A 26,206-nucleotide genomic window follows, 5' to 3' on the forward strand; every position below is an offset into this window, starting at 1 on the left:
GCATAGGCTTTGAATTATTTTTTTTCATGATTACTTACCTAAAGAGCTATAATCAAAGAAAAATCTGTCAATCTGCCTGTCTGCTTAGTCCTGGAAATACTAAATTACTCTCTCAGATTTTTCAAATTGATTCCTAATTTAGGTATCTATGAATGTCATGTGCCTGTATCTCTCTGTGGGGTATGAGACCATAATCCAGCTACAGCAAAACATTCTTATCGTCAGCTTCTCAGGGTGAAAGTCTCTCCCTGTGCCTTGGAGGGGGTACCAATGTGAGACAGCACAGGTGTGACTGTGGTCCCAGCTGCCAGACTCAGAACTTCCCCTCACAGCTCATGGCCCAGGCTATTTGCATAAAGCTCTCTTTTTGGGGCTCAGGAATTTTCCTCTGTTGGCTTCAAGGTCTGTCAGAAGAAGGCTTAAACAGGTTACACTGGTCTCTCTTGAGATGTAAAAGCTGTGGGTTCAAATTAGTCAGCATTTGAGGAAGGATCACAAAAGAAGTTTTCATGCTTCCTGTGTTGTTAGAGGATGTTAGAGGATGAAAATGGAAATCTCTAAGGGAAGGAAGCAAGATGCACAAAAATGCCCTGCAACATTCTTGAATTGATGCCTGAGAACAAGAGTTTCAGGCCCATGCTTTTAACTAGAATTTTATTTTGGATGGTTTGGGTGTATCAGCTAGGTTTTTAAACTTCTTGTGGTACCTTTTATCCTACATCTTGTACAGATACTTTGCAAGATTAGGTCAGCAATCTGAAATTTGCACTCAAGTTTCCACATTTGCTACAACTGAACACAGCAGAATCTGATGCCCTCCACTGAAAGATGACCAAATGAAATGCTTGGAAATTACTCTTCCAGCTATCTTCATGGGTATGCTCCAGCATCCTGACCTAAAATGATTATTCCTGAATCAGAAACCAGGCAGTAAAGAGCTATTTTGCATAGGTATATGCATTGCTTTCTGATTTTCTAATTTCTGATTAATCCTGAAACAGTTTGAGACTGTGATATATTTATTCTGTGTTTGTACAGGAACAGGGCGGAGGACAGATTTTTTACTATAACTGCTTTTCAAAGCTAAAAGATCTTTTTCTGCTTTTAAAATTACTTAAAAAGTGGACTTTTTCAATATCCAGAAAATTTAAATTATTCTCAGCAGGTAATTTTCTCTGCCATGTGTATCAAGTGTTGAGATATAACAATAAAAACAGTTTAAGAAATCTCAGGCACTTTTATTGACAAATAGCTTTTCTTTGCAGATCACAATTTTAGCTCTTGTTAGTTTATCACTAATACATGTTGGACTGTACAGCATTCAGAAAACACTTATTTTTAAAATAGTAGATTTTTATTGTAAAGGAAAGTTGTGCAGAAATTGAACATTGTGCAGGTAAAATAACATATATCAGCTGCCAGAAACAAAAGGCAAAAGCGTTAAGGAATAACACTGACAAGAGTTCAGTTCAAGTGATTGTTAAAACCATACATCATCAAATGAACTTTGCAGAGACAGAGAACTAAACTGATAACTGAAGTTATAATTTCTAACTAATAGCTGCAAAATGATCTAATAGATGTGCAGGCCTGACCACTGGGGAATATCCTCAGGTGCTCTGGGGCAGCAGGGTGTCACCATCAGAACTAGTGGCATCCTGCTGTGGGCTGCCAAGGGCAGGTCAGGAGAGGGGGCAGGACTAGACTGCTAGACATCTAAGGGGTCTCGAGAAGCCTTCCAGTCCTGCCAGCAGCTGCACATAACATACAAGAGTATTTTTGTTGTTTTTATTCATATGCGAGGTGGTTTGATATCTACACCTAATCAAAGAATTGTAAGATCCAGGATTTTTTTTGCTACACTCTTCCTGAGGTGCTGTGCTGCACTGCTCCTCAGTGAGCCCTTGAGCTATAGGCTGGTTGATTTTAAACAAGCTAGACCCTGGCAGTAAACAAACACAGTAATTTAATTTTAAAAGTACATAAGGGGATTTATGGTGCAAGACTGAGCTGGCTACCTGATTGTAAAATAGAAAAGTCAAGAAGACTTTTCCAGGATACACCTGGTTTGTGGTTTCTGGTAATCTAAATGCACATCTTCCAAAACAAAGTGAAAATACATTAAATATAGCATGACCATAGAAAAGGAGAACAAAGACCTGGCACATATCCCCAGTGAAGTATAGGGAAAAAGCTCTTTTTAATTCATCAGGAATGGGACCACAAATAAATAGAAAGTCATAAATATTACTCATGTACTATTACAGTAAACTAATTAGATTCATCTGCTTCAAAGAAAAAACCCCACCTTTTATATGGAAATTATGAACAAAGCAATTTACAAATAGTTAATGTCATCATATATTAATCAACTCTTAAAATAATTACAGGTGCATTTCCACCATTTGTCCTAATACAAATTCTGGTCAAAGCAAGGAATATAATAGCAACATATGAAGAGTGTGTTTCTGCTGGTGATCAGCATGGTGATCCACGCCTGCAGTCAGAGCTAAATCCATTCGTTGGGTACACAGATCACCACACTCTGAAATTCTTTTTCCTCCATTTGAACACTCTCAGGTGAGGAATATAATATCAATATTAATCCCTGCACTGCAGAGTTGTTAATTTTTACTTAAAATGTTCCTAAAAGCTTTAAAATAAATTAGTAATAATAACAAATAATCTCAAACATTGCGTCTGACCCATTCCCTAATCTTCTGGCAAAACAAGTTAAAATCCTGGTGAGACCCTACTTTCCCAGTACTACCACTTGATTATTCACAACTGGCTTTCTTCGTAAATAGGGTCTCCAAAAACATCATGCTTAATCATTTACTTTTGTCACTAATTTGGTGCATTATGACACAAGATGCTGGTCACTGAAAGTGAATTTATGTTTAATTCTGTGTTTCATTTCAACACACTGTAAAAACACAAGGTCCAAGAGATGATCAACTTTACTCAACAAATCTCTCCCTTCTCTCTTTGTGTCTTATCCATCGCATATGCCAATTTTAGTGAAAATAGTTTTTGAAAATGCATCCTTCATTAAACAATTGACTCTTTTTTCTTGTTTACTAAGATACTTAACCAAAATTTCTGCCCTGAAAAAATAGTTTAGGGAAATTCTGTGGTCTGTGAGGGTTCAGATATGACGAGGCCTTAGTTGTCATATTATCTATGATTTTATGAATAAGCTGGAAAGTAAAGAAAATGAACAGCTGAAAATCAACTGGCACAAACAGCTTCAGCTTTACTGATAACGGTATCACTTGTTATGGTCGGCAGCTTCTGAAGCATTCTCTTAAATGGTGAAAAATGGTTATTTTCTTCCATGAAGATATGCAATTTGAAGAGAGAATACTGGTGTCAAAGGCTGATTTAATGGATAAGTGCATTCATGGACCCCTGTAGACCTCATTGTCATTTTCAAGGCTGAGGTTACAACAGCCAATTCTGTATTGTGAACATTAATAAAACTCGGGGGCAGCTCAGAAGCAGTTAACAGATTTCCTTTGGCTGAACAACAGTTGCCACATGATTATAAGGCTTTGCAGAGCAGACCTGTGGAGATTGAAAGTATCACATCCAGTGGGAGTGGTAACCATAAGGCCACAAAGAGGACTGTCTTCCCTCTTTCATGGTTCATGAAAAAGTAAAAAAAATCCCAACTAAAAGGAAAATAATGAGTCTGTTATCCTAAAATTAATATGTTTGCTCATTCGTTTAAAGAAAAAATATTTTGCCATAAGGACAGTAAAGCACTGGAGAATATTAATCATGGAAATTGTGCATGTTGGGTTTCATGTTGGAGAGCTTCAAGATGACTAGACAAATCCCTGAGCAACCTGGTCTGAATAGAGTAATAACCTTGCTTTGAGCAAGATTGGATACTTCTGAGATCCCTTCCACTTGAAATACTGTGATTCACTGTTTCCACTGTCCTTGAATAATCGGGAAATTATTGACAGAATTGGAAGGTAATACCTTAAAGTAAGAGCACTCTGCTGGTCTTCCTCTCTACCCTGCAGGACCAAAGGCCTGAACAAGCCATGAGCTCCTGCACTGCACATGCTTCTGGGAAAATACCATATGATATAATCCAAAATTTGTATCTTGGATTAGTTACTTGTATAAGAATTTCCCTCTGGTACCTGACTTCATTTAGCGAAGTGTTGTGTACCTGTAATGATAACCATTACTGCAGGGGTTCAGTTAACATTATTTGTATACTGGCAGCTCCTGATTGCCCCAGTGATGGTCATAGCCCTATTTTGCCACTGTATAAAAAATTGTGATAGCAGCCTCCATCCAGCTTAAAAGCATGGTGTCATGCACCAATACTTACACTAATACTTATAGAGAACCATTCATTAAGAAAAAGTGCTTCTTTAATAATTCACTGCAGCTGAACCTGCAACTAATAGCTACAGGAAACAAACTACATCTACAACAGTGCTATACACTGCGCTCTGGCATTACAGAAGTCATGACTGACATCTCTAAACATGCACTACCTAAAATAAATGTAAACCATTAATGAAAAAACAAAAGCATTTTTTGGTTGTTGTTGTTTTTAAGAAAAACGGACACTACCTTTAAAAGACAAATTGATGTTTACAGCTATCATACAGATGTCCCAAGGCATGATCCAGTTTAAATACATGCAGCTTTCATTCAGACGACTAATTACATGCTCTTTACAAATTATCGTGGATCTTCACAGCAGGTAAGGCTATAGTCTTCATGGTGAAAAATGTGTAACAACCAAATAGAACATAATTATTTGAAGAGATCTTTGAACTCCAACTTACATTCTGACCACATTGCACTGTTTTGTGTTTAGAACATTACAATATTAACACAGTCTAGTAACCTTAAACTGCCACCTGTCCTGCAGAGATCATGAGCCTCCTGGTGAAGACGCACTTGATTGACAGATTGACTGTTAAATCTTCAGCACTGTCTTACGGTTTCATTCCTCAAGGGGATATATCTCTACTTTTGGCAGAGAGGTATGATGATAATTTAGTCTCCATTTGTACAGATCAACTCAGATCTATCAATGTATGTATATCCAGAGAAATATATATATTTTTTTTTTACAAGAGCAACAACATATTTTAGTGAGGTCCTGGGAGGACATAGACTAAACATGTGCTTAAGTACGCATTCTCCTTCCAGGTTACAAGGTGCTTAATAGATAAAGTGCTGTGTAAGTGGTCATTCTGCTCTTCTCCATTTTTTTGTACATTTTTGACAGGTCTGTAAACTATGGGTTCAAGACAGTCCCCTGCCTGATCTTTTGTTTGTGATCAACACTGTCTCAAACAGTTTGAATCTAGAAAACAGAAAACCAATATTCTCTCTGACAACCCCCAAACAAGTAATAACAAGGATTTGTATTTGAAATAATAAAATCTAAATTTCATTGTTCTGCTACCCTGAGAATGGGGGAAAGTTGTCAGTGATAATGCCTATGCACTTTTTTCTTTTTCCTTCATAACATGAAGATATAAAAATTCAGACTAGCTGAAGTAGATTAGAAACCTGATCTAACTATGATCTTTAAAAAGTCTAGCACTCTTCCTGATTAGACTCTCAGACTGGATCATCAGTCTCTGGGACTGTGAAATACAGCATTTATAGTAATGTAGATCCTTATTGTTGTGGTGACTGAAAAGCATTTTAAGTGACTCACCACATATGAGAAAAAAAAGAAACAATTTTTTTTTTTTACAGCCCAGTGCCATTTGTAGATGGAATGTTGGGTGCCCAACTTGGGTAAGTATAGAGATCAAATATAGGCACAATCCATGTCATGATTGCAAGCATAACTACAGCAACTCCGATGATGTTAATGCCCAAGCCAGCTTTCACCTGAAGAAGAGGAAAAAGAAAGCAGAAACATGCATCAAGACACGGAAGAAAGTTTTTAAAATGCCAAATATCCCCTTTAGGACTTTTGCTTAAAACTCACCATGTCCATAATATTTAAATGACCATATGAAAATACAATGGCATTGGCTGGGTTTGCTACAGGAAGCAGGAATGCAAAGGAAGTACACAAGGTAGCAGGTATCAAAATGAAAAGTGGGTTCACATGAATGGCTTCGGCCTACCAAAAAATGAAAGAGAATACAGCTGTCAAGGGATACATTTGCCAAATTAAATACAGAAATACAAACTTCTTGTATTAACACAAGTGAAACATAAATAGAACTGCCATTTTAAACAATGAGCAATCACCTTTTCCTGTAACTCATTTTTTAAGAATATTAAACAGGCACAAAAAGCAAAAGCATTGAATTTGTATATAATACATTATTGATGATTCAGATGAAGGGATTGAACGTACCCTCAGTAAAGTTGCGAATAACACTACGTTGGGTGGGAGTGTTGATCTCCTGGGGAGTAGGAAGGCTCTGCTGAGGGATCTGGACAGGCTGGATGGATAAGGTTCAACAAGACCAAATGCCAGGTCCTGCCCTTGGGTCACAACAATGCCAGGCAGCGGCAGAGGCTGAGGGCAGACTGGCTGCAAAGATGCCCACTGGAAAAGGACCTGGTGGTGCTGGTCAACAGCAGCTGAACATGAGCCAGCGTGTGCCGAGGTGACCAAGAAGGCCAATGACATACTGGCCTGGATCAGCAATGATTTGGCCAGGACAGTGATTGTCCCTCTGTACTTAACACTGTTGTGGCCACACTTTGAGTGCTTTGTCCAGTTCTGGGCCCCTCACTACAAGAAAGACATGGAGGTGCTGGAGCATGTCCAGAGAAGGGAAATGGATCAGGGGAAGGGTCTGAAGCACAAGTCCTTATGAGGAGCAGCTGAAGGGGCTGGGGGTGTTCAGCCTGGAGAAAGGAGGCTCAGGGGAGACCTTATCACTCTCTACAACTCCCTGAAAGGAGGCTGGTGGGGGTTGGTCTCTTCTCCCAGACAACTAGTGATAGGACAAGAGGAAATGGCCTCCAGCTGCACCAAGGGAGGTTCAGGTCATCAGGTAATGTCATTCAGGTCATAAAGTTCCTGAACATCAGGAAGAATTTATTTAGTGAAAGGGTTGTTAAACATTGGAATGGACTGCCCATGGTGGTGGTGGAGTCATCATCTGTGGAAGTGTCCAAAAAACAACTAGACAGAGCACTTAGTGTCATGGTTTAGTTGGCAAAGGTTGGATATGATGATCTCAGAAATCTTTTCCAACCTAAATGATTCTGTAATTATGTGAAAAGAGGAGTAAAATTTCTTTGAAAGAAAGAGAAAATACATTAGTATATGTCAAGGCTGGCCAATAGGAAAATTTACAGGCTAGAAGACAATCAGTAAGTTTTGAAGAAGAAAGAATCAGATGTTTTGATAAAGATGATAAGAAAGGACAGAATTGATCTAAGGACAGAAGAAATGAGAAGTACATACAAAGCACATCTATTAGCCCTCTCTCCTCTTTGTGACAACCTGCAATGTTAACCATTTTTGCTGAAGATGCCGTCCTGAAGAAGCCCTAAGACAATTGTCCTTTTAAGAGCTTCAAATATTCACAAATAGTAATAACAGCATCAATTTTCACATGTTGAACTGTACTAGATTTTTCTGAGATAATTTTCTTCACAGTGGTTTGTATGTTTTGGATTTGTGCTGAACACAGTGTTGACAGTATAGGGATGTTTTTCTTCTGGCTGAGCAGTACTTACACAGAGAAAAACCCCTTTCTACTTTTGTCACTGCCATGCTGATGAGGAGGCTGGGGTGAAACTGGTAGGAGTCACAGTCAGGACAGGTGACCCCAACAGATCAAGATCCATACCATATAGCAACATGCTCATATATATAAAGTATATATATATGTATATAAAGTGGGAGGAGTTTGGAGTGGTGGCATTTCTTACCTCAAGTAACTGTTACATGTGATGTGGCCCTGCTCTCCTGGAGATGACTGAACACCAGCCTGCCCATGGGAAGCAGTGAATTAATTACTCGTTTAGCTTTGCTTACACGTGGGGCTTTTGCCTTCCTTGTTAAATTGTCTTTATCTCAACCCATGAGTTTTCTAGCTTTTCTCTTTCTAATTCTGTTCAAGACCCCACTGGTGCGGGATTGAGTGAGCGTGGAGCTTGATTGCTGTCTGGGTTTAAGTAATGAAATGAACTTTTATGTAATTTTACTAAATTTTCAGCATCTCTTGTTAGAAATACCTAAAGCAACCAAGTATCCAATGCACAATAGAGGACAGCAAAAAACCTGCATGAAGTATTTTATTGAGACTTTTTAAAACTCCTTCTTTTAGCCGCTGCATTATTATATGGATGATAGAATAGATTCTGATTAAAAATAAGCTTGTTATACTCACCAAAGGAGACAGTATGGGCAAAAAGATTGTAATGGTAGCTGGATTGCTGGCAACTTCTGTTACTGAAGTGACAATAAGGCAGGATATCAGGATAACCAGCCACAAGGGTAATGATCCTAGAGGGGTCAATTTACTTGCTACCCACTCAGAAAGTTTTGAAACCTGCATGAGGAATGTGAGAACATGATTTTTTTTAGCAAGTCACTGAAAGGAATATTTAGCAAATGGTGTATAACAGGACTTTACTCATCTGCTAATTGTGAAGTATTTTTGTAAAAGAGAAAAATCGGAAATATTTTCCATATTCCTACCAAATGTTTTTAAGACCATTTTTGTAATTCAATGGTGCCCTATAGGAGCCCATGCAAACTATATTCCATTTATTTATATTTGCATCTCTGAGATGGTTAGAGGAGTCTTAATCAGAGAATGGTAATATGAGTATATTAGGCTTCATAACCAGAGTCTAGGTCCAAACCTGCTTGATTTATTGGAGTAGCCATCAGTAATTCCACATGGGAATTATCTCAGTGACATTAAGTCTGAGGCTTTGGAAACAGTGTGTCTTCACAACTCCTGCCCCCATCAGATTTAAATTAAATAAGAAACAGGAGTCATCATTGTGCATAATCTTGGAAGACATAGGGAACTTCTTTTTCTCTAAACCTGCTTTCTGAACAGCTTGAATATTTGTCTCATTTATCCAGTTCAATACTGCTACAGAATAACTTGCTAAAACAAGAGAATAGCTGTGAATTCACTGCATGTCTGAATTGCTCCTGATTGGGTCATGCTATTTGTTCAGTATCTTCTATAAATTGCATTACCTCGCAGCCGTCTGCCAGCGCAAACCCGCCACCAACAAGAATAGCTATTTCCCAGGGCATGCATGACTGAAATTCCTTCCAAGTAATCAGTGGCATGTAACCAAAAACAGCTAGAGAAAAAAAAAATTAAATGAGAAAAAAAATTAAATAAGAAAAAGATATAGTCCCCCAACCAACATTTAAAAACATATTGACAAGCTCTTGAAATAATCTCCCTGAGGAAGTACTTGGGAAAAATTCAAAGACAAAACCCTCATTGTAACAGGAACAAAGTCTCTGACAGAAACAACCTGCACTTCCTGGGGCAGACCTTTAGCTGGGGAAAACTGTCATGGCTTGGGGACATTAGAGCTGCGACAGTTTCTACCAGTGGAGCATTGGCCCCTTTCCCCTCCTTCCCTATGTGGAAGACAGCTGTAGAATAGCAATGAGTTTAATTTACTCAATAAAACTTCTCTATTCAAACAGATTACTGAGCAAATGCTGTTTCATTTAGATGTTTCACTTAGACTCATTTAGGTTCTGACCTTGCTTTCTCTGTGAACCCCTAGATCCCATTTTTTTCAGCAGCACAGCTGAATACATAAAGAGGACAAGCCAGAGGTATACTTTAAACAAAAATTCCATTTTGAAGAGGAAAAATTACATGACAATGAATTCATGTAGTTTTGAATTTTATAGGGTACTATAATTAAGCAGTAACATTTTCAAAACATAAGCCTAGCCCTGCTCCATGCAGTCCCATTTCAAAGCCCATTGCAGTCAGTGGAAAGGTGGTTTCCATTGGTGTCCGTGGGCTGCAGGTAGCAGCTTCCTGCCCAGCACTAGCTCCTGCTGCTCACGTTGCATAATTGTTGGCACTGATTTCCAGGCCAGGGATGCTTTATAGCCCAGTGGTTTATATCCTCTACTAAGACTTTAGCATTAGTATTTAACAACTTTCCTCTAAACAATGCAATAAGTTACATTTACAGTAGCATCTTGGATACCTTACTGTTGTAAAATCTACATCAAAATATACTCAACTGTTTTTTCCATTTGACGTCCTAGACAATGTTTTTGCTGGAATAATAAAGAACAGGAGGCCTATCACTAAGGCAGCTGTTGAATCCGTAATATAGCCTTTATACCTAAGGAGAAGTTAACAAGAAAAAACCATATAAATATATATAGTCAGGAGAAGGAGGGGAGGAGAGAGGAGAAAGACAGATTAGCAGAGAAGACCTGCTGTGGACTGACCATAACCCTCTATTCCCCATCCGTTGCACCACTAGGTGTGGTGGAAAGAGGTAGAGGAGTAAGGAATGAAGGAGTCAAATTGAGCCCGGGAAAAAAGAGGATGGGGGAAAAGGGTTTTAGTTTTTGTCTTTGTTTCTCACCATCCAACTCTATTTTTAATTGGTAATTAAAATAATTTTTCCCATATCAGGTTTGCCCATGATGGTAACTAATAAGCAATCAGTTATCCCTGTCATTATCCTGACCCACAAACTTTTTGACCTTATTTTCTCCTCTGTCCTGTTGAGGAGAGGCAGTGAGAAAGTGGCTGGGTGGGCACCTGGCAGACAGTCAAGGTGAGCTCCTCACATCTATAGAAATATTTGGTGCAGACCCTATAAACTCATAAATAAACATCTTGAGTAAGCATGTGTTATTTTGCCACACAGAAATAAGCTGGGGGAAGGGGGATTTTTTGGAGTAGCTGATGCTTAATAAACTAGTTTTCACAGTTCAGTCATAAATTTAATAATTTAAATTAAATTATGCTCTGCAATAGATTCAGTTTAAGAGGCCTTAAAAAGCACAGTGCATACCCACAAAGGGTGATGCTTTTGTAGCTGAGGAAAGGCAGCAGAGCTTTATTATCATCTTCCTATGGCTGTTATTACTAGGGTCACAGTCACAAAGGTCATGTTTGTTTTGGTCATTTCCAGTGCCTAAGAACTGTTTGCACTACTGTTTCTTAAACTGCTTCAATATCCTTCTAAACTTGTAAAGAGTAGCCCCAAGATCAGGCAAGGTGCAAAGCTGAGCTGTTAAGGCCATTTTAACACATCCAATCTGTTACACAATGTTAGCTGGTGACATATCCCAGTCTGTCTCATTTCAGTCAAGATGGTCATTAAAATGAATAGAAATTTTACTGAAGAAAGCTAAGCAAACATTTTCTTAACCTTGTCGTTTTTTTCTGTTTTCTGCAAGTTCTTCTGTAAGATTTTTCTGAACCAATACACCAATATATTTGTTCTCTCAGCCTCAGACCATATGTTTTTCTAAATATTCAGCTACAGTAGGTCCAATAATAACTTCCCATCGGATCTTCCCAGCAGTTTAATGTTTTGTACTGAACCAGAACTTTTCACTGAAAGGAAAAAAAATTCTCTGTTATATGCTCCAAACTCTGATGGAGTCCTTTGCTTTGTTAGGTGAAATTAAAAAAAAAAAGAAGCACAATATGCATAGCTGATTTACACCAAAACCAGCATAATTTTAGCTAGCACTGTCACGAAATGAAGATGTCAAAGAAGTTGAAGTGATTCTCTAATATTTTCTGTCTCTTGCTTCCTAGTGTTTGCCTGTATAGAAAATACATTTTGAAAGAAAGTTACTATATTTTTATGGTTTCCTAAGGCAGAGGATTCTGCCTATATATTACCTTTAGCCTAGGACCAGATGCACCAGGTCTAGGGATAGAAAGTATTTTCCTCTCAGATCCTATCCTACATTCTTTTAAGACTTGCTAGAAGTTTTGAAGGAAAGCAAGATCTAGATACAGAAACACTTCATGCTGTCACTTTCCTCTAGGCTGCTGCATTTTCATGTAATGGTTGAGTTTGAAAGGGGCCTCAGGAGGTTCTCTGGTCCAACACCCTCTGCTCAGGCAGAGTCACGCAGAGCCAGCTGCCCAGGACTATGTTCAGACAGTTTTTTTAATATCTCAAGGGTGGAAAATCCACGACCTCTCTGGGTCACTATCACAGGTAAAAAACATTTCCTGATGTTCGGGAGGGATCTCGTAAGTTTCATTTTGTGCCCATTGTCTCTCATCCTGCTACTGAGGCTCCACTAGGAGCCTGACTCTTTCCTCTTTGCTCCCTCCCACGTAGTTTTAAACATTGTAAAGGTGATCCTGCAGTCCCCTTCCTGCAGGGATTGTTCCTCCCCAGGTGCAGGACTTCACACTTACACTTGTTGAAGTAGGGGGTGCAATTTTTCTCACAAAACTTAGTATTCCTGATGCAAAACACCACTCTCAAAAAACCTGCTTGGGACACACATAACATCCTACCATCAGTCAGACTATTATCAGGACACACACATGATGCCATTCCAAACAGAAGCTTTTCAATTATTATCAAATTTTGAGATAAATATCTTTCAAAGCCTATTTATCCAAGTTGTAATACAATTGCATATACAACATCTACCTGCTTATAAAACTGCAAATCTGATTGTGCTATAAGGAAGCAAAAAACTTGTTGATTCAGGAGATCTCACAATGACTCCAGCTGAGATCATTGTAGAGAACAGGGCTGTGGACAAAAATACATAGTGGTCTTGTGTTAGGAGTAAAGAAAGCAATAACCCATGATGAAAAAAAAATACAGTTAATTCAGGCAATAATCTGAGGAAGAGTGAGGGAAGCCAACCCAGCCTACATCAGCTGTTATCAGCTGCAGCCCAGTGTTGAACTTTCTGTTTCTTATGAGGCTCATAAACCCCTGGCCAAAGGCCAACCTGGAGCTGCTCTAATTGAAGCTAATATCCTACAGCCTGGAATTAGGCCAGGACATAGAAGGAAACTGCTGTAGCAGAAATGACGTGTGATCCTGTGCTGTCAACAGATGGGGAGGAAACAGGCATTTTTACCCTGTGCTGCTCTCTGTAGTGTTATACAATATTTATTAAAACATCCTGCTGTCAACTCACAGAAGGAGGTCATGGGTGCAGGCAGGACAGCAAAGAAAGGATTAGTCTTTAATAGATATACAATTTTTTTTTTAAGAAAAATTAACTGATAGAAGTAATGTATTTTTTAAAGGGATCTGATAAAGCTAGAAATAATGAGCTCTACTCAATACTGCTACAGCAGAAATGTGGATTAAAAATTTGCTGACGGTACAAAAAGTAGCTCTTAAGAAAGTATGAAGGTAACATAAATAAATGGCAGTATTTCTGCTGGGATTTCAGATATATCAGTGTTTGCATATTAAAGGAGTATTCAGTAATATGTGAGGATACACACAAGAGTCTGAGAACATGAACATGGCTGGAGAGAGTGATGGGAAATTTTGTTTGAATCAAAGCTTTAAGCATTCCATTTAGTTCATCAAGCAAAGCTTATAAGGTGATATAATCACAAGATACACATACTTTTAAAGCATCTATCACACAAGAGTTTTTAATCCAACAGAGAAAGACAAAATGACATAGCTGGAAGCTATATTCAGACAGAAAGCAATATATGAGTTTGTCTTTTTTAGCTTGACAACAGACATGACTATCAAGAAAAGTAGCAAATTCCAAAATCTGAGGAACCTGGGTGTCATGGTTTGCATAGTTTGGGTTTTTAGTTAAGGAGGGTTCCATCAGCCACAGAAGTGATTCTCTTGCAAAGAGGTGCTTACAGCTTCCTCTAGACCCGACAGAACCAATCAACTGGCTAGTTTGAATATTAGCAACTTTTTTAATCCACTTAAGAAGCTTGACACACCTCTTTGGTCCACATTTAAGAGCCAACAAAACCGGGAAAGCTCTCTTGCTTCCGGCTTTCGGACAGGTAACTGGGGGGCCTGTGATGCGGCCCAGCGGGGCCGGGCTGGGCCGTGCTCGGCGCGGCCCGGCCGGGTCAGCCACGGCACGGCTTGGCTGAGATCTCAGCCGCTTCTGCTCGCCGGACACCCGGCACAGCCCCCTCAGTGCAGGCTGGGCCCACCAGGAGACAGCCACCCCGGAGCCGCATGGCCCTGTTCCATCCGCGGCCCTGCTCCATGCAGGCCAGCCCCCACAGCCCTGCTCCGTGCAGGCAGCTGCGCAGCGTGGCTCGGCCAGGCCAGCCCTTGCCTAGTGTGGCTGAAATTCATCTGAGGCCGCTGCCCGGCAGAGATTAGGTGACCAACAGCGATAAGCGAATTCTAGCTGCAAGGCCCAGATGAGATTAACCCTTTTAGTGTTGCAAGTTTCCTCCAGAACAGATGAAGCCTGCAGACATCAATCCTCTCCCAAGTCAAAGGAAAGGGAAAGGTGAAGGCACGTGAAGAAGACACCATAGAGACACCAAAGTCAGTGAAGAAGGAAGAGCTGAAATCCCAAGAGAGGAGAAAGAGGAGATGCTTCAAACCTAGAAGCTGAAATTCTGTTGTAAAGCTATGGTGATGAACTATGATACATCAGAGTACCTGTTGTAATTTCATGAAAGCATGGGGGAGTGGAGCGTTCAAACCACATCCATGAACAAAAGTACCTGTGCTGAAATAAGCAAATGTTGAAGTAGCTGTGATCTGGTGAGAAGCTTGAACAGAGAGAGATGAAAGTGATGAAGACCCTTGCTCCCAGGGAAGAAGACCTCTGTTCCTAGAGATGAAGATGATCCCAGAGATAGGTGAAGAGAACCTTTTGCTTCTGAACAGCTCATCCTTAAAATGGTATCCCATTAGCTCAAGATTGAACCCTCAAAAGCAGTTTTGGGGAAAGCTGTAAGTCGAGGGAAGGGACTTCCACATGTGAGCAGAGAACCAATGCAGGCGGCTGTCTCGCTGTGACATTGAAGCCATGAGAGAACTGTTTCTTGTGGAGATGTCTCCATAGCATGAGCAAGAGAGACTCCTCTCCCTAAGTGAACTGAGAGAGAGATTATTATAGAGGTGGTAAACTGACTGAAAAAATCTCAAGGGTTGTCTTTTTACGTTGTCAGCGGGAGAAGGGAGAAAGGTGGGGGGAAGAGAAGTGTTCTGAAGGTTTAGTCTGACCTTTTTTCTTTCTTCTAGTTCTGTTAATAAACTTCTTTGTATTCTTTTGAGTTTTGTGCCTTCTTTGCTTTCTCCTAATTCTTATCTCAGTAGGAAAATAAGTAAGTAATGGATATTTTGAACCAAACCACTACACTGGACTTGTCACCCTAACATCAACCCTGGTTTCTTTCTGGAAATTCAGGTTCTAATAAAATAAATTCTCACTGGGTTTAACACAGAAAACAGTGTAACTCTTATGATCTTCAGAAAGTTAGAATAAAGGATCAGACAGCCTTTTCCGGTTTAAGATCCTGAGGGTGGTGCATTTCCCACCTAATAGGACTCACTCACTAGTTTGGGAGTGACATTGTGGCTTTTCATAAGGTCAAAGCTCTTTTCAGGTGGCAGAATTTCCCTTAAGCCTTCTGTGGGATAAGGCCCTGTGGAAGCAAGTGCTATCGGATTTCTGTAAGGGTGGAGAATATTTCCTTATAGTTGTTTCCTGAACCATGAACTTAAGGAAGTTGTGCGCGCACATGCCTATCTCTGTACTTAAATCCAAAACACTGAGTAATTTTATAGGCAGGGGCCTTAGGGAACAAATGTATAAGAGATGTAATCTGCAGTTCAGTGCACTGTTGGAAGCCTCTTGGACATCATAGTGAAAGAAACACAGTTCCTAAGATCTGAGGGTTTTTTCCCAGTTCTTTGTTGTTGCTCTTCTTTGGTTTCGGGTTTTTTTCTAAGTATATGCCTTGCTCACAGCTGTACCTCTGCTGACCCTATGCCCCTCTCATGTATTTTCACTGATAAGTTTATGTTGCTCAGAAACTATTAACCTGATTTACTGGTTTTATGCCTTTTAATATAATTGATTCATAAATTAAAGCTATCTAGAAATAGGCAAAGTATGAATAGTAAGAAATGCTTTCTTTCCTCTTAAAGTACATAAGGAAAGCTTTGTTTCTCTTTGTTCCAAATTACAACAGTATTCGGCCTAATGTCATATGACACATGCTTGCAGTTCCTTCCAAGGACAACATTAGAGGCCATCCACAAAGTAACATCCCTGTGCAGAACCTGGAACCATGCTTATTTTTGAGAATGTTCTATTTTTCTCTGCCACTGTACAAAATCCTCAGATAATGATAACTTCAGCTTCAAATAGGAATATGGGGCTCTCTGAATTGAAAAAGTCATTTGAGCCTAAGTCCTGTATTTGAAAGGTTGTTTACAGTTCCTGTTTTTCAGTTTAATATGTAGCTCTTGAAACAATGCTCAGTGAGCACTGGGTGTTAACAGGAAGCAGGAAGAGAAACCAACCCAGCCTGATTGCTTAGCTAGCTGATTCCTTAATTAGGTCACCACTCCAAAACCCTTTCAAGAGTATAGTGTTTCATATGAGACAATGATCATCAGCTCAGCTGTTGTTATAAGGAAAAAACAAATATTCTTTTTCAATTTTTTCTGATGATTAAAAGTAAATAATTTTAAAACAATCTTAGTTATTAATACACTTTTTAATGGTATTTTTTCGACAAAATAATTTTGTGTTACGTTTTAAATCTTTGAAGTGCTGCAATTATTCCTTGTGACATCCTCTCTTGGACTTTCTGGAAGAGCACTGGGAAGGTGTGTAAGTGGTGGAAATATATTTAAAGAGAGAAGGCATGATGTCTGTGCGCCTTCACATGTCATTTATCACAAACACACAGGAAAACAAAATGGAAAATTACCCTCCTGGTCCAGCACTGGCCTTTGGGCTATCCAGTAATAAATGTTAAATCCATGAGGACCTATCCTACAACTACTTCCCATCACTCCAGAGCAAAACTCAAACCTTCATCACAGAAAAACAGAACTGAAATAACAGTAATTACAGCAAGAGAAAAGGAGATATCACAGTAATATAAATTGCTGCAAGACTGAGTGATTACAAAGGGGAAAAAATCCAGGTGATCCTGGGGAAGTTGCAGCAGAAGGCAAAAAAACACAATAGTTTTTGACTTTTTGGTGTTAGGTAAACTATGATGTTAAGGGAGTTATGTAGGAATGGACAGAATTTATATCCATAATTTCAGCTGTCCAAGCAGGGGATGTTGGCTACCCTGCATACAAGTGTTCTGTCACTAAGGGCAGTAGATCAAAAAATTCTAACCAGATTTATTCTTTAAATTTCACATTTGATGAGAAAGTGGAGTACTTATGCATTTTCCCTCACCAGATTAAGCCTAAAACCTAGTCACAATGCCTCTTAAGACACACTTTATTTTATCCTTTAACACATTTCAGCTATTTCACACATACATCTGTGAAATGGCTGGAGTTTATCTTCTGTATACACTACAAAGGTCTGCAACAACTTGGGCCTGGCATATTTCTGAAAGAAATATTTTTCAATAGAAAATATTTTAATGTTTGAAAATTGGTAAGAAAAGAAGGTATGTAGTTAAGGCACAGTACAGTTCTTGTTGGTTTATCAAAAGAAATCACTTACTTTGGGAAAAGTGAAGACCATCCTGGGATGAAGCCAGGATCTCTGCTGAACCACAGAAGGGTCATTAGAATGAACAGGACAAGTGTAACAGTTTCTGGGTAGCTATAGCAGAAGTAGAATGAATTATAAATTTTCCTGAATTCACATTTGGATTTACCTGCTCTTGTTTGCAGATTTATAGTTTGAAATACCTAATTGGTCCAAGTTTCTTGTACTCCTGTAGAATCACCCGTGATGAGGCCTCTTCTCTAGCTGTTTTCTTCTTGCCACACTTGAACATATTTTTAAAACTGGAATGTAAAGCAGCAACATTGATGATGAGTTAATAGTGTATATAGAAAAAAGTGTCCAACCTTTCCAGTTACCAATAGCACTTGACAAATCTAAAACTGTCACTTTACAATGCAGTATCTCCCATCTACTTATCACACACCAAACCGAGCATATTGGAATTAATTGACAATGCCCAGTGGGAGACTGACAGGCAGAAACAAAATGTGTCCTCTTAGTGATCAGCTCATTTGCCCAGGAAGGGTGAAACTTAAATCATGTGAACTAATTGAAACAATCAAATATATAACCTGTCTCTTTAATGAAAGTCATCTGTGGCTTTGCTTTACTTTGTTTTGGAATGAAAAAGTTTGTATCACATGAGTAGCCTACATATTGATAAGCAGAGTATTTGCTACAAGCCAAGGCTTAATTCTTGGACAAGACTCTTACACAATGTTAAAAAGAACATTATCAAAACAATAAAGAAAAATGAAACAATAGATGTTCACATATAGAGTGGTAAACATGGGGTGATTCTGTCTGCTTAAAACTAGTCTCACTTTTCATGTCTTGCACCATAAGTAGCCACGTAACTGTGGAAGATTGGTGTCCCACCTATCCCTCCAGATGTTAGTGAACCCATGGAGAAAAAGGCTTTGAAGAATCATCCCAAAAGAAGTACTGTCCTCTCCAGAACTATAAAAGCCCAAGCTCTGTGGAGAAACAGAAACCCTACCATACCACCACATACAAATTTAGGAGAAGCAGAAGTTTTTTACCTCACATTTACAAATACAGTCATCCAGTTTATAACACAGACATTGCTCAAGTATTCAAACCAATGCCTCACTCCAACAAAGTGCATACATCTATTACTCTTCCAGTCAGAAAAAATGTGTAAGATTTCAGTATTCTTCTGTCTTGCACACATGCACTGATTAATGATGATGTGTGTATATTATAACGGAGTGAGTACACCCATTTGTGATATGGACTTTTCACACTGGGCTGAATAGTCCAGGATCCTTATTTTAGAAAATTCTTGTCCCATCCAGAGATTAAGCCATACTAATCAAGGTTGCAAAATCACTGTTGCTGCATTTTTTCCTATTGAGCCTATTAAACTAAGATGCAATATTTACTCCTGGTACAAATTATCTTTTATATCAGTAACCTTTAGTTTTATTGATTATACCATTCACTTACTCAAACCCAAGGAAAAGCCACTGGAGCCAAACCCAGGAGAGGAGTAGAATAATAACTGTGATGGGGATGGAAAGGATAAACCAGGATCCAAAATTGATGCACTGGCAATCTGGGTAACGTCTGGATGAAAAAAAAAAAAAAAAGTTCAGTTGAGCTTTGCAAAGGAATGAAGACTTGTGAGAATTGCCAGAAAGCACTGCTGCAGGAGAGTTCTTCTGGCTGGCAGTGGACTTCAGCATGAGGTGGCCTCTGGCATCCTTTTACCTCACCCTCCCATCCTGTTCCTGGTCATCATGACCACTACAGGAACCAGCTGTGCCAGTTATCTGAGCACTGGATCAGCAGCAGGTCTGGGGATCTGACACTGACTGAGGTGTGTCTAAAGTGAGTTCAGTAAGCAAGGGAGGGCCATGCACAGCCTAAGGACTGTTAGAACTATAAGAAACAGAATTTGAAAGAAAGGAGTTTTTTGAGATGAGACCTTAGCACAAGAAAATATACTCAAATGAAAAAGTTCCAATGAATGTAGAAGGCAACAGTGGAACCAACAATGAGACTTGTATTGTTTAGACTTCCATAAGTGATTCAAAACTGATTAAAATCAAAATTTTTATTACTAATTTCATGACTATTCATTGGCTAGGTGGATTGTCTCTCCACTCACCTTGTCTCTTTGAGGTTGTCTTAATCTACTGTTTATAGATGTGGGTTATTCAAGCAGAGATCTCCCTTCCATGTGCATATAAGAAAAGGAGAAAGGCTTTGTTTTTCTGAAAGAAATTGCTTTACTGTTGAATGTTTTTGATGCCAGATAGGCAAAAAGGCAGGCTAAAAAAAGCCTGCTTTCCAATTTACTTTGTGAACAGAAGTTACTCTTCCTTTGAGCTCTCCCAGCTCTACTGAGAGAGCTTTTAATGCTAAAAATGAGAAAATTCAAGTCTCCTTGAGCAGCCCTCCTTCTTGATGCAAAAATGAGTTGGAAGGGAAAGAAAAATGTCCAGATAGAGATGCTAATGACTATTTCCAATTATTAGACAATCTATTGTATTTCAGGTTCTTGCTAGAAGGAAAATAATTTTGATGAGTCCATAGGGTTTTGATGCTGTAAATGCTTGTTATAAATGCTCTCTCAAGTATTGTACAAATTTTAAGTTTGATCTATATTTACTATGATGCTTACATATATCACAAATATAGTCTAGCAGAGACCAAACCTAACCCCCTACCCTCTGTTTGGGGTGATGTTCTGAGTTGCAACTGTAAATAATGATGAGACAGTGAAACTGGAACAATATAGAGCATTGTGCTGTTAAATAGTTTATTGATTACATGGCTATGTACCTTTTATTACATGGTTAGCCACATCCATTTTTGAACGTAAAAATTCCAAGATAGGAAAGAACTGATATCAGCATAGTAATGATTTAACATTTCATCACTTGCTCAAGTGTTTATGATCTTTCCTAAAATATGTGTGATAATTTCTTTATGAGCAACAAAACAAGCTCTTAAAAACTTTATGCTAAAGACCCAATTCTGTTACAAAATGATAGTTTATTGTGGTCAAGTTCTACAATAAGTTTGTACAGGGCTGAATATTTGTGTAAGTATTTCTAGTAATCTGAATATTGAAGTTACGTATTCTTCATCTACAGAGCAAATATTCCTCAGGTAGAATGGGTGATAAATTTAAATGATTTTTAAAAACAATCTATTACACAGTTCTGGTTGGATTTTCTGCTGTTGGTTTATCCACTACAGGTTTTGCCTGAAGCAAGGATGGACAGGACACACTGATTTATTTTCTAGACCTATCTCCTCTGGAAAATGAAAAAGTGTGACTGATTTTAATAATTCTCTTTCTACAGTGATTCAGTGTCAATAACAGTAAACTCTTTGCAGGCAAACACTACAAATATTATCAATAACTGGTCTTCAACAATTTTACCATGTGCAAAAGGGAATAGTGGGGGGAGGACAACAAAAGGATTGTGCTTTATTTTGTTCTATTTCAAAATTGGAGTAGGAATGTTTCTGAAAATAAGTAGTTAGAAAAAAAATGTTCAGTGAGAACTATTGGATTTCAAGGGGTTTGGAATGAAATCTGCCAATTTTCTTTTCAAACCATTCTACTTAAATATAACAAGGAATATTAAAAAATGCTTTAGAATACCTTAAAACATTGTTCCATTGAATGCAAAGTTTCAGACTGGTTTGAAATTACTTGCTTTTTTGCTGATTAATGGACCCAGATTTCTCATTTCAACAGTGCTTAGCCTCTTGAAAGTCTCCTGATGCTCTTTGCTAAGCAGACTGAACTTACCTCCTGGTGTACTTAGAAATTAATTAACAGGTCTTTATGGCCAGATAGTGCCTGCCCTATTCATGCTAAGTAGTGTTTTCCTTCTCAGAAAAATCTATCTTTTTCCATGCAGCTACCAAAACAGTAAAGTACTACTTAACCAAACAATGGTCATCTTGCTACATGTGTTGGCAGATCACTTATAGACTTTCTCTGTGTAAGGCAAATACAACCATGCAATTTCACTTTGTCACCTTAACAAACATTTAAGAAAAGCAATAGAATCAAACAATATCAAATCAAAGGGCAAGGTTTCTAACGTGTTTTAGAGGAGCCATGTGAGAACTCAAGAAAGAAAGTTAAAATTCTGGACCAAGAAGAATACAAATAATATAATATAGTCTCTTACGAATTGAAGTGCTCAGTAAAAATCAGATTAGTTGATGTTCCTGTGATTGTGGTCAGTCCTCCAATGGTAGCAGAATAAGCAACACATAAACACATCACTTTGAAAATCCCACTGTATTTGTCCTTTTTGCTTTTTCTCTCTGCTTCAGCAGGTGGTAGGTTCTGCTTAGAAAGTATATACACCAATTAATATATAAGAAGGGCTCATCAGCAGGCATAAAAATAGAACTCAAGGATATCTCAGAAGAGCCTGACAATTTACTGGCAGTGTAATTGTCTGCAGTGTGGTTTGGTTCACAGTTACACTGGTAGTACAATTATTCGTGTAAAGGAAAAGGAGGCAGAGTCAAATCCTGAAGTCCTTTCTGTGATCTGTCTTTATAGAAGAACTGCCTTTGTATAGACTGATACATATACACACACCTGATATATAGAGTTTTTACTCTGGTGAGGTTGCTTTAATTTGTGTAAAATAGACTGAGAGGACCAAACCAATGAAATAATATGCAAGCAAAGTGTGTGTACGTGTGTGTGACAACACGTATATCTCTTATTCACATGTAACCAGCTTGATTGCTACCTGTGCCCTGTTAGGTGTGGCATAGAAGTGAGATTTAGATTAAAACTAAGTTTCATTTCTTAATAAAAAGACACTTTATGTACCTGTTCCTTTCCTTTTTCATTTTCCTTTTCAACCGTGCTTACAGTACTACCCACACTGTTGTTATATCTAGAAAAAAAAGGCATGTATTGTAACAAACAGATATTCTATTTAGATGAATTCTTAGAACAGAATTTAGTAAATTAACAACAATTACCCATTAGCTTGTTTTTCTTTCTCTTTCCAGTCTGGGTTATCATATTCTCCTATATTTTCTGTAAGACAGTGATGCAAAGACAGATAAGAATTTAAGGGAGTAAAACTCGAGGGGCTCCATCTGCATGTCTCATCCCAGGCAATCACTTCACATCATCCCATCAATACATTTGAAGGCACCAATCTCAGAAACAGTTGGTTTGTGTCCAACTCCTTCATGACTCCTATGCCCCCGAATCTGAATCTTCTAATGAGGAGAAATATTTTTAATTTACAATCCAGCTGTGTAGGCTTAGATTCAGTGTTCTTCCAACATTACCCTATGGCTTAAAGAGCTCCTTTCTTACGCTAACATTTAAGCCTTAGCGCATCTATAGCCATCATATTTCTTTCCAGCAGTTTTATGAGCCTGGTAAGCCAGCCTCTTCCCTTCTCCCCTCCTCTCATCCAACTGCCACCTTCTGCACCTGTTCAGTTTTAATTGATCTTTGTGATCATGACAGAGCTCACACACAGTAATCCAAGAGAAGTCTCACAGTGAAGCACATAATGGTGCCAATACTTCTCTAGCCATTTAATTGTACTTGCTGTGTACTTGCTGTAATTGTTACTGCTGAGTGAGGGTGGCAAAGATAGAACCGCTCCGTGCGCCTACCGTCCAGCTCCAGTGCTGGGTTGATGGAGCCATTAGAGCAGGACAGCTCCAGCTCATCAGCTTCTGCTTCAGCTCTGATGATCTGCTGAGCTACAGCTTCTACAATTGGCATCACCATGGCAGCAGCAGAAGTGTTGCTGAGCCACATTGACAAGAAAGCACAGCTAACCATGAAACCCAGCATAAGCCTGGAATAGGAGAGAAGAGTCTGTGACTGCTACAGTAGCACCTCCTATCATCAGTCTATTTAATATAAATAGAGAACTTTGTCAACAGAGAAGCTGAAACACTGAAAATTTAAAGCTTGTAATTCTGAGAACATTTTTGAATTAATCTCGATCTAAGACACTGAAATTATCTTATTTTAGAGGTTCAAATATATTATAAAGGGAAGCAGAAGCAATGATGTTTATTTACAGAATTATACTCTGTTTGAACCATCTTTGAAGAAAGAGCACCATGCATGTCACAAATTCAAACGAGCTAAAATGGCTACACTGATGATGTTATTAATCTCATACTGTACAGTCTAGGTCAAAACCCTGGAGTTATCACTTAGGCTGTAAAGTCCTCTAGATAGACCAGTTCATTTGTTATAGGAAGAAATATTAACAATTCAGTAAATGGTTGTTAACTTAGTTCTTAATCAGAGCATCGAGGCAAGTCTAGGCATTATTTGGGCTTCAGTAAACATCATCTTTGATATTAAATGGGAAAGGCAAGGTCATTAAATTCCTTAATCTGGTCTTGGCTCAACTTTTTAGAAGTTTATTACAAATAGATATGCAATACACTGAATTGCATCAGTGACTGAAAAAATCAAACATTCCATTTAATATCTGGTGAAGTTGGACTGCAAATTTAGAATACAGGTCACAATGTCATTTTTAATGCATTTCTTGGAGTTGGAAGGTGCTGTCATTGTCATTAAACACCTGCCATACATCATCACAATGAGAAAATTGAGTGGAGGAATGATGGCATTGCACCTTCCTCTCAGAAGACATCTATGCAATTTGTAAAGTTCTTTGCCCAGCCTTGATCAGAAGCTTCACAAAAAATGTCAAGCTTACTTAGTACATGAAGCCAATATAGAAATTATATAAAAATCATGTAAACATTATATGATGATATAAAAATACCATCAAAATGTCTCTCACAGCCTTTCATTTCAGCTAATAGCAACAACATTTCAAACAGGATTTTTTCTCACTAGGGGAACCTTGTCTTTCCCTGTGCATTTTAATTGCATAGTGATGAAATGATCTGTAGACCAGCAAGTAACAGACTTGACTCAGCATAAATTGTCATCAGTAAGTAGTGCAAAACCCATTAATTTAGGCAGTTTTTTATTAGGTCCTCAGACAGAAGTTGAGGAAGAATTGTGTTTCTTATGCAGAAAATACGGGTCAGAATAAGCATACTGAATATGAATTTTCACACTGTAGAGAAATGCCATTTTAGTAGAACTTGTAAAGGTATTTAAAAATAAAAACAGATGACACTCACTAATGTATTTTAAAACTATTCATCATAAATTTCTAGCATTAGATAGATTGATGGTCAGGTGACCGTTTGGTACAATGTGGTGGGCTGTATTGAGGGACTCTAAAAGTGATTACAAAATAATAAAATATATCCTATCCTATTCAGCCCCAGTTTTTCTGCATTATTTTCCATGTGGTATAGTTAAAAAAATATTATGCATGGAACCTTGGATAATTATTTCATTATATCCAGCTATAAAGTCACTCTTTGCTTTGCAGTGCACACTCGGTATTTTATCACCCTTTTTAGTCCTTGCAGGTTGCACAGATACATTCACCTTTCTCTGCTAGTCTGCAGATTACACTGCATGGCTCAAGTGACAGGAGGCCTTTACAGGCTCATAGAATAATCTGGGCTGTAAAAGACCTTTAAGATCACCAAGTCCAACAATAAACATAACACCACCAGGTTCACCATTAAACTATGTTCTTAAGTGCTACATCTTCAAATACCTCCAGGGATGATGACTTAATCACCTCCCGTGGCATTCAGTTCCAATACCTGACCAACCACTCACTGAAGAAATTTTTCCTATTATGTAATCCTCCTCTGGCTCCACTTGAAGCCATTTCCTCTTGTCCTGTCACTTTTCACTAACCTTCCCCTGGCTACAGCCTCCTTTTCAGGGAGTTGTAGACAGTGATAAAGGCCCCCCTGAGACTAAACAACCCCAGCTCCCTCAGCTGCTCCTCATAAGACTCGTGCTTCAGACCCTTCACAAGCTTCACTGCCCTTCTCTGGACTTGCACCAGCATGCCAATGTCTTTCTTTTTTTGGGCAAGGGGCCCAAAACTGAATACAGGATTTGAGGTGTAGCCTCACCCATGTTGAGTACTGGGGGATTATCACCATCCTGGTCCTGCTGGCCACATATTCCTGATACACATCAGTTTCTCCAGAAGAATACATAATGCAGAATCCAGAAGTCTCCTGCTATTTTACTTTCACTTCTACACCCTTTATGGCCTCTAATGCGGAGGTCTCCTGCAGTGATGTCTCTGCCTTGGGCTGGGTGAGGCTCCAGTGTGCACAGGCTGCCCAGGGTCTGCTGCGAGTGGCTGAGGAGGGCACAGAGAGCACCACCATCCCTGCCATGGACACAGCTGGTGAGCAGCAGATGCTGAGAGGTGGTAGATCCTCTCCTTCACAGATCATCTCATCATAGTCTTATGATCCCTTTGCCATGATTGAAATGTGATAGAGATGAGCTAGTTACGAAGGATGCTTCCCCAGGGTCACAACTCTGTCTGCGGAGTTGCTCTTGGTATCATCAGCAGCTGGCTGCAGGTTTGACTGTCCACAGCAAGTTCCCCAGCAGTGATCAGCTTAGCACTGCACACCATCCATTTGTGTTCTCCTTTTCAA

The 26,206-nt window shown here is 38.9% G+C and overlaps 1 protein-coding gene across 1 annotated transcript in view; it reads right to left on the minus strand.

Moving 5' to 3' along the window:
* Window positions 1-1,217: 1,217 nt before the first annotated feature.
* Window positions 1,218-26,206, minus strand: part of SLC13A1 (solute carrier family 13 member 1) — a 48,003-nt gene continuing 23,014 nt past the window's right edge. Inside the window, exons 5-16 of the mRNA XM_048302235.1 lie at window positions 23,294-23,481; window positions 22,640-22,697; window positions 22,485-22,551; window positions 21,823-21,983; window positions 19,112-19,231; window positions 17,824-17,922; window positions 17,633-17,734; window positions 10,211-10,314; window positions 9,185-9,294; window positions 8,358-8,519; window positions 5,984-6,121; window positions 1,218-5,883 (exon numbers count right to left, since the gene is read on the minus strand). Of these exons, the coding sequence (XP_048158192.1) occupies window positions 5,740-5,883; window positions 5,984-6,121; window positions 8,358-8,519; window positions 9,185-9,294; window positions 10,211-10,314; window positions 17,633-17,734; window positions 17,824-17,922; window positions 19,112-19,231; window positions 21,823-21,983; window positions 22,485-22,551; window positions 22,640-22,697; window positions 23,294-23,481 (1,453 nt within the window). The 3' untranslated portion in view covers window positions 1,218-5,739. The remainder of the gene's footprint in view (window positions 5,884-5,983; window positions 6,122-8,357; window positions 8,520-9,184; window positions 9,295-10,210; window positions 10,315-17,632; window positions 17,735-17,823; window positions 17,923-19,111; window positions 19,232-21,822; window positions 21,984-22,484; window positions 22,552-22,639; window positions 22,698-23,293; window positions 23,482-26,206) is intronic.

The sequence above is a fragment of the Corvus hawaiiensis genome, chromosome 4, assembly GCF_020740725.1.
Source record: "Corvus hawaiiensis isolate bCorHaw1 chromosome 4, bCorHaw1.pri.cur, whole genome shotgun sequence".
Classification (NCBI taxonomy): Eukaryota; Metazoa; Chordata; class Aves; order Passeriformes; family Corvidae; genus Corvus; species Corvus hawaiiensis.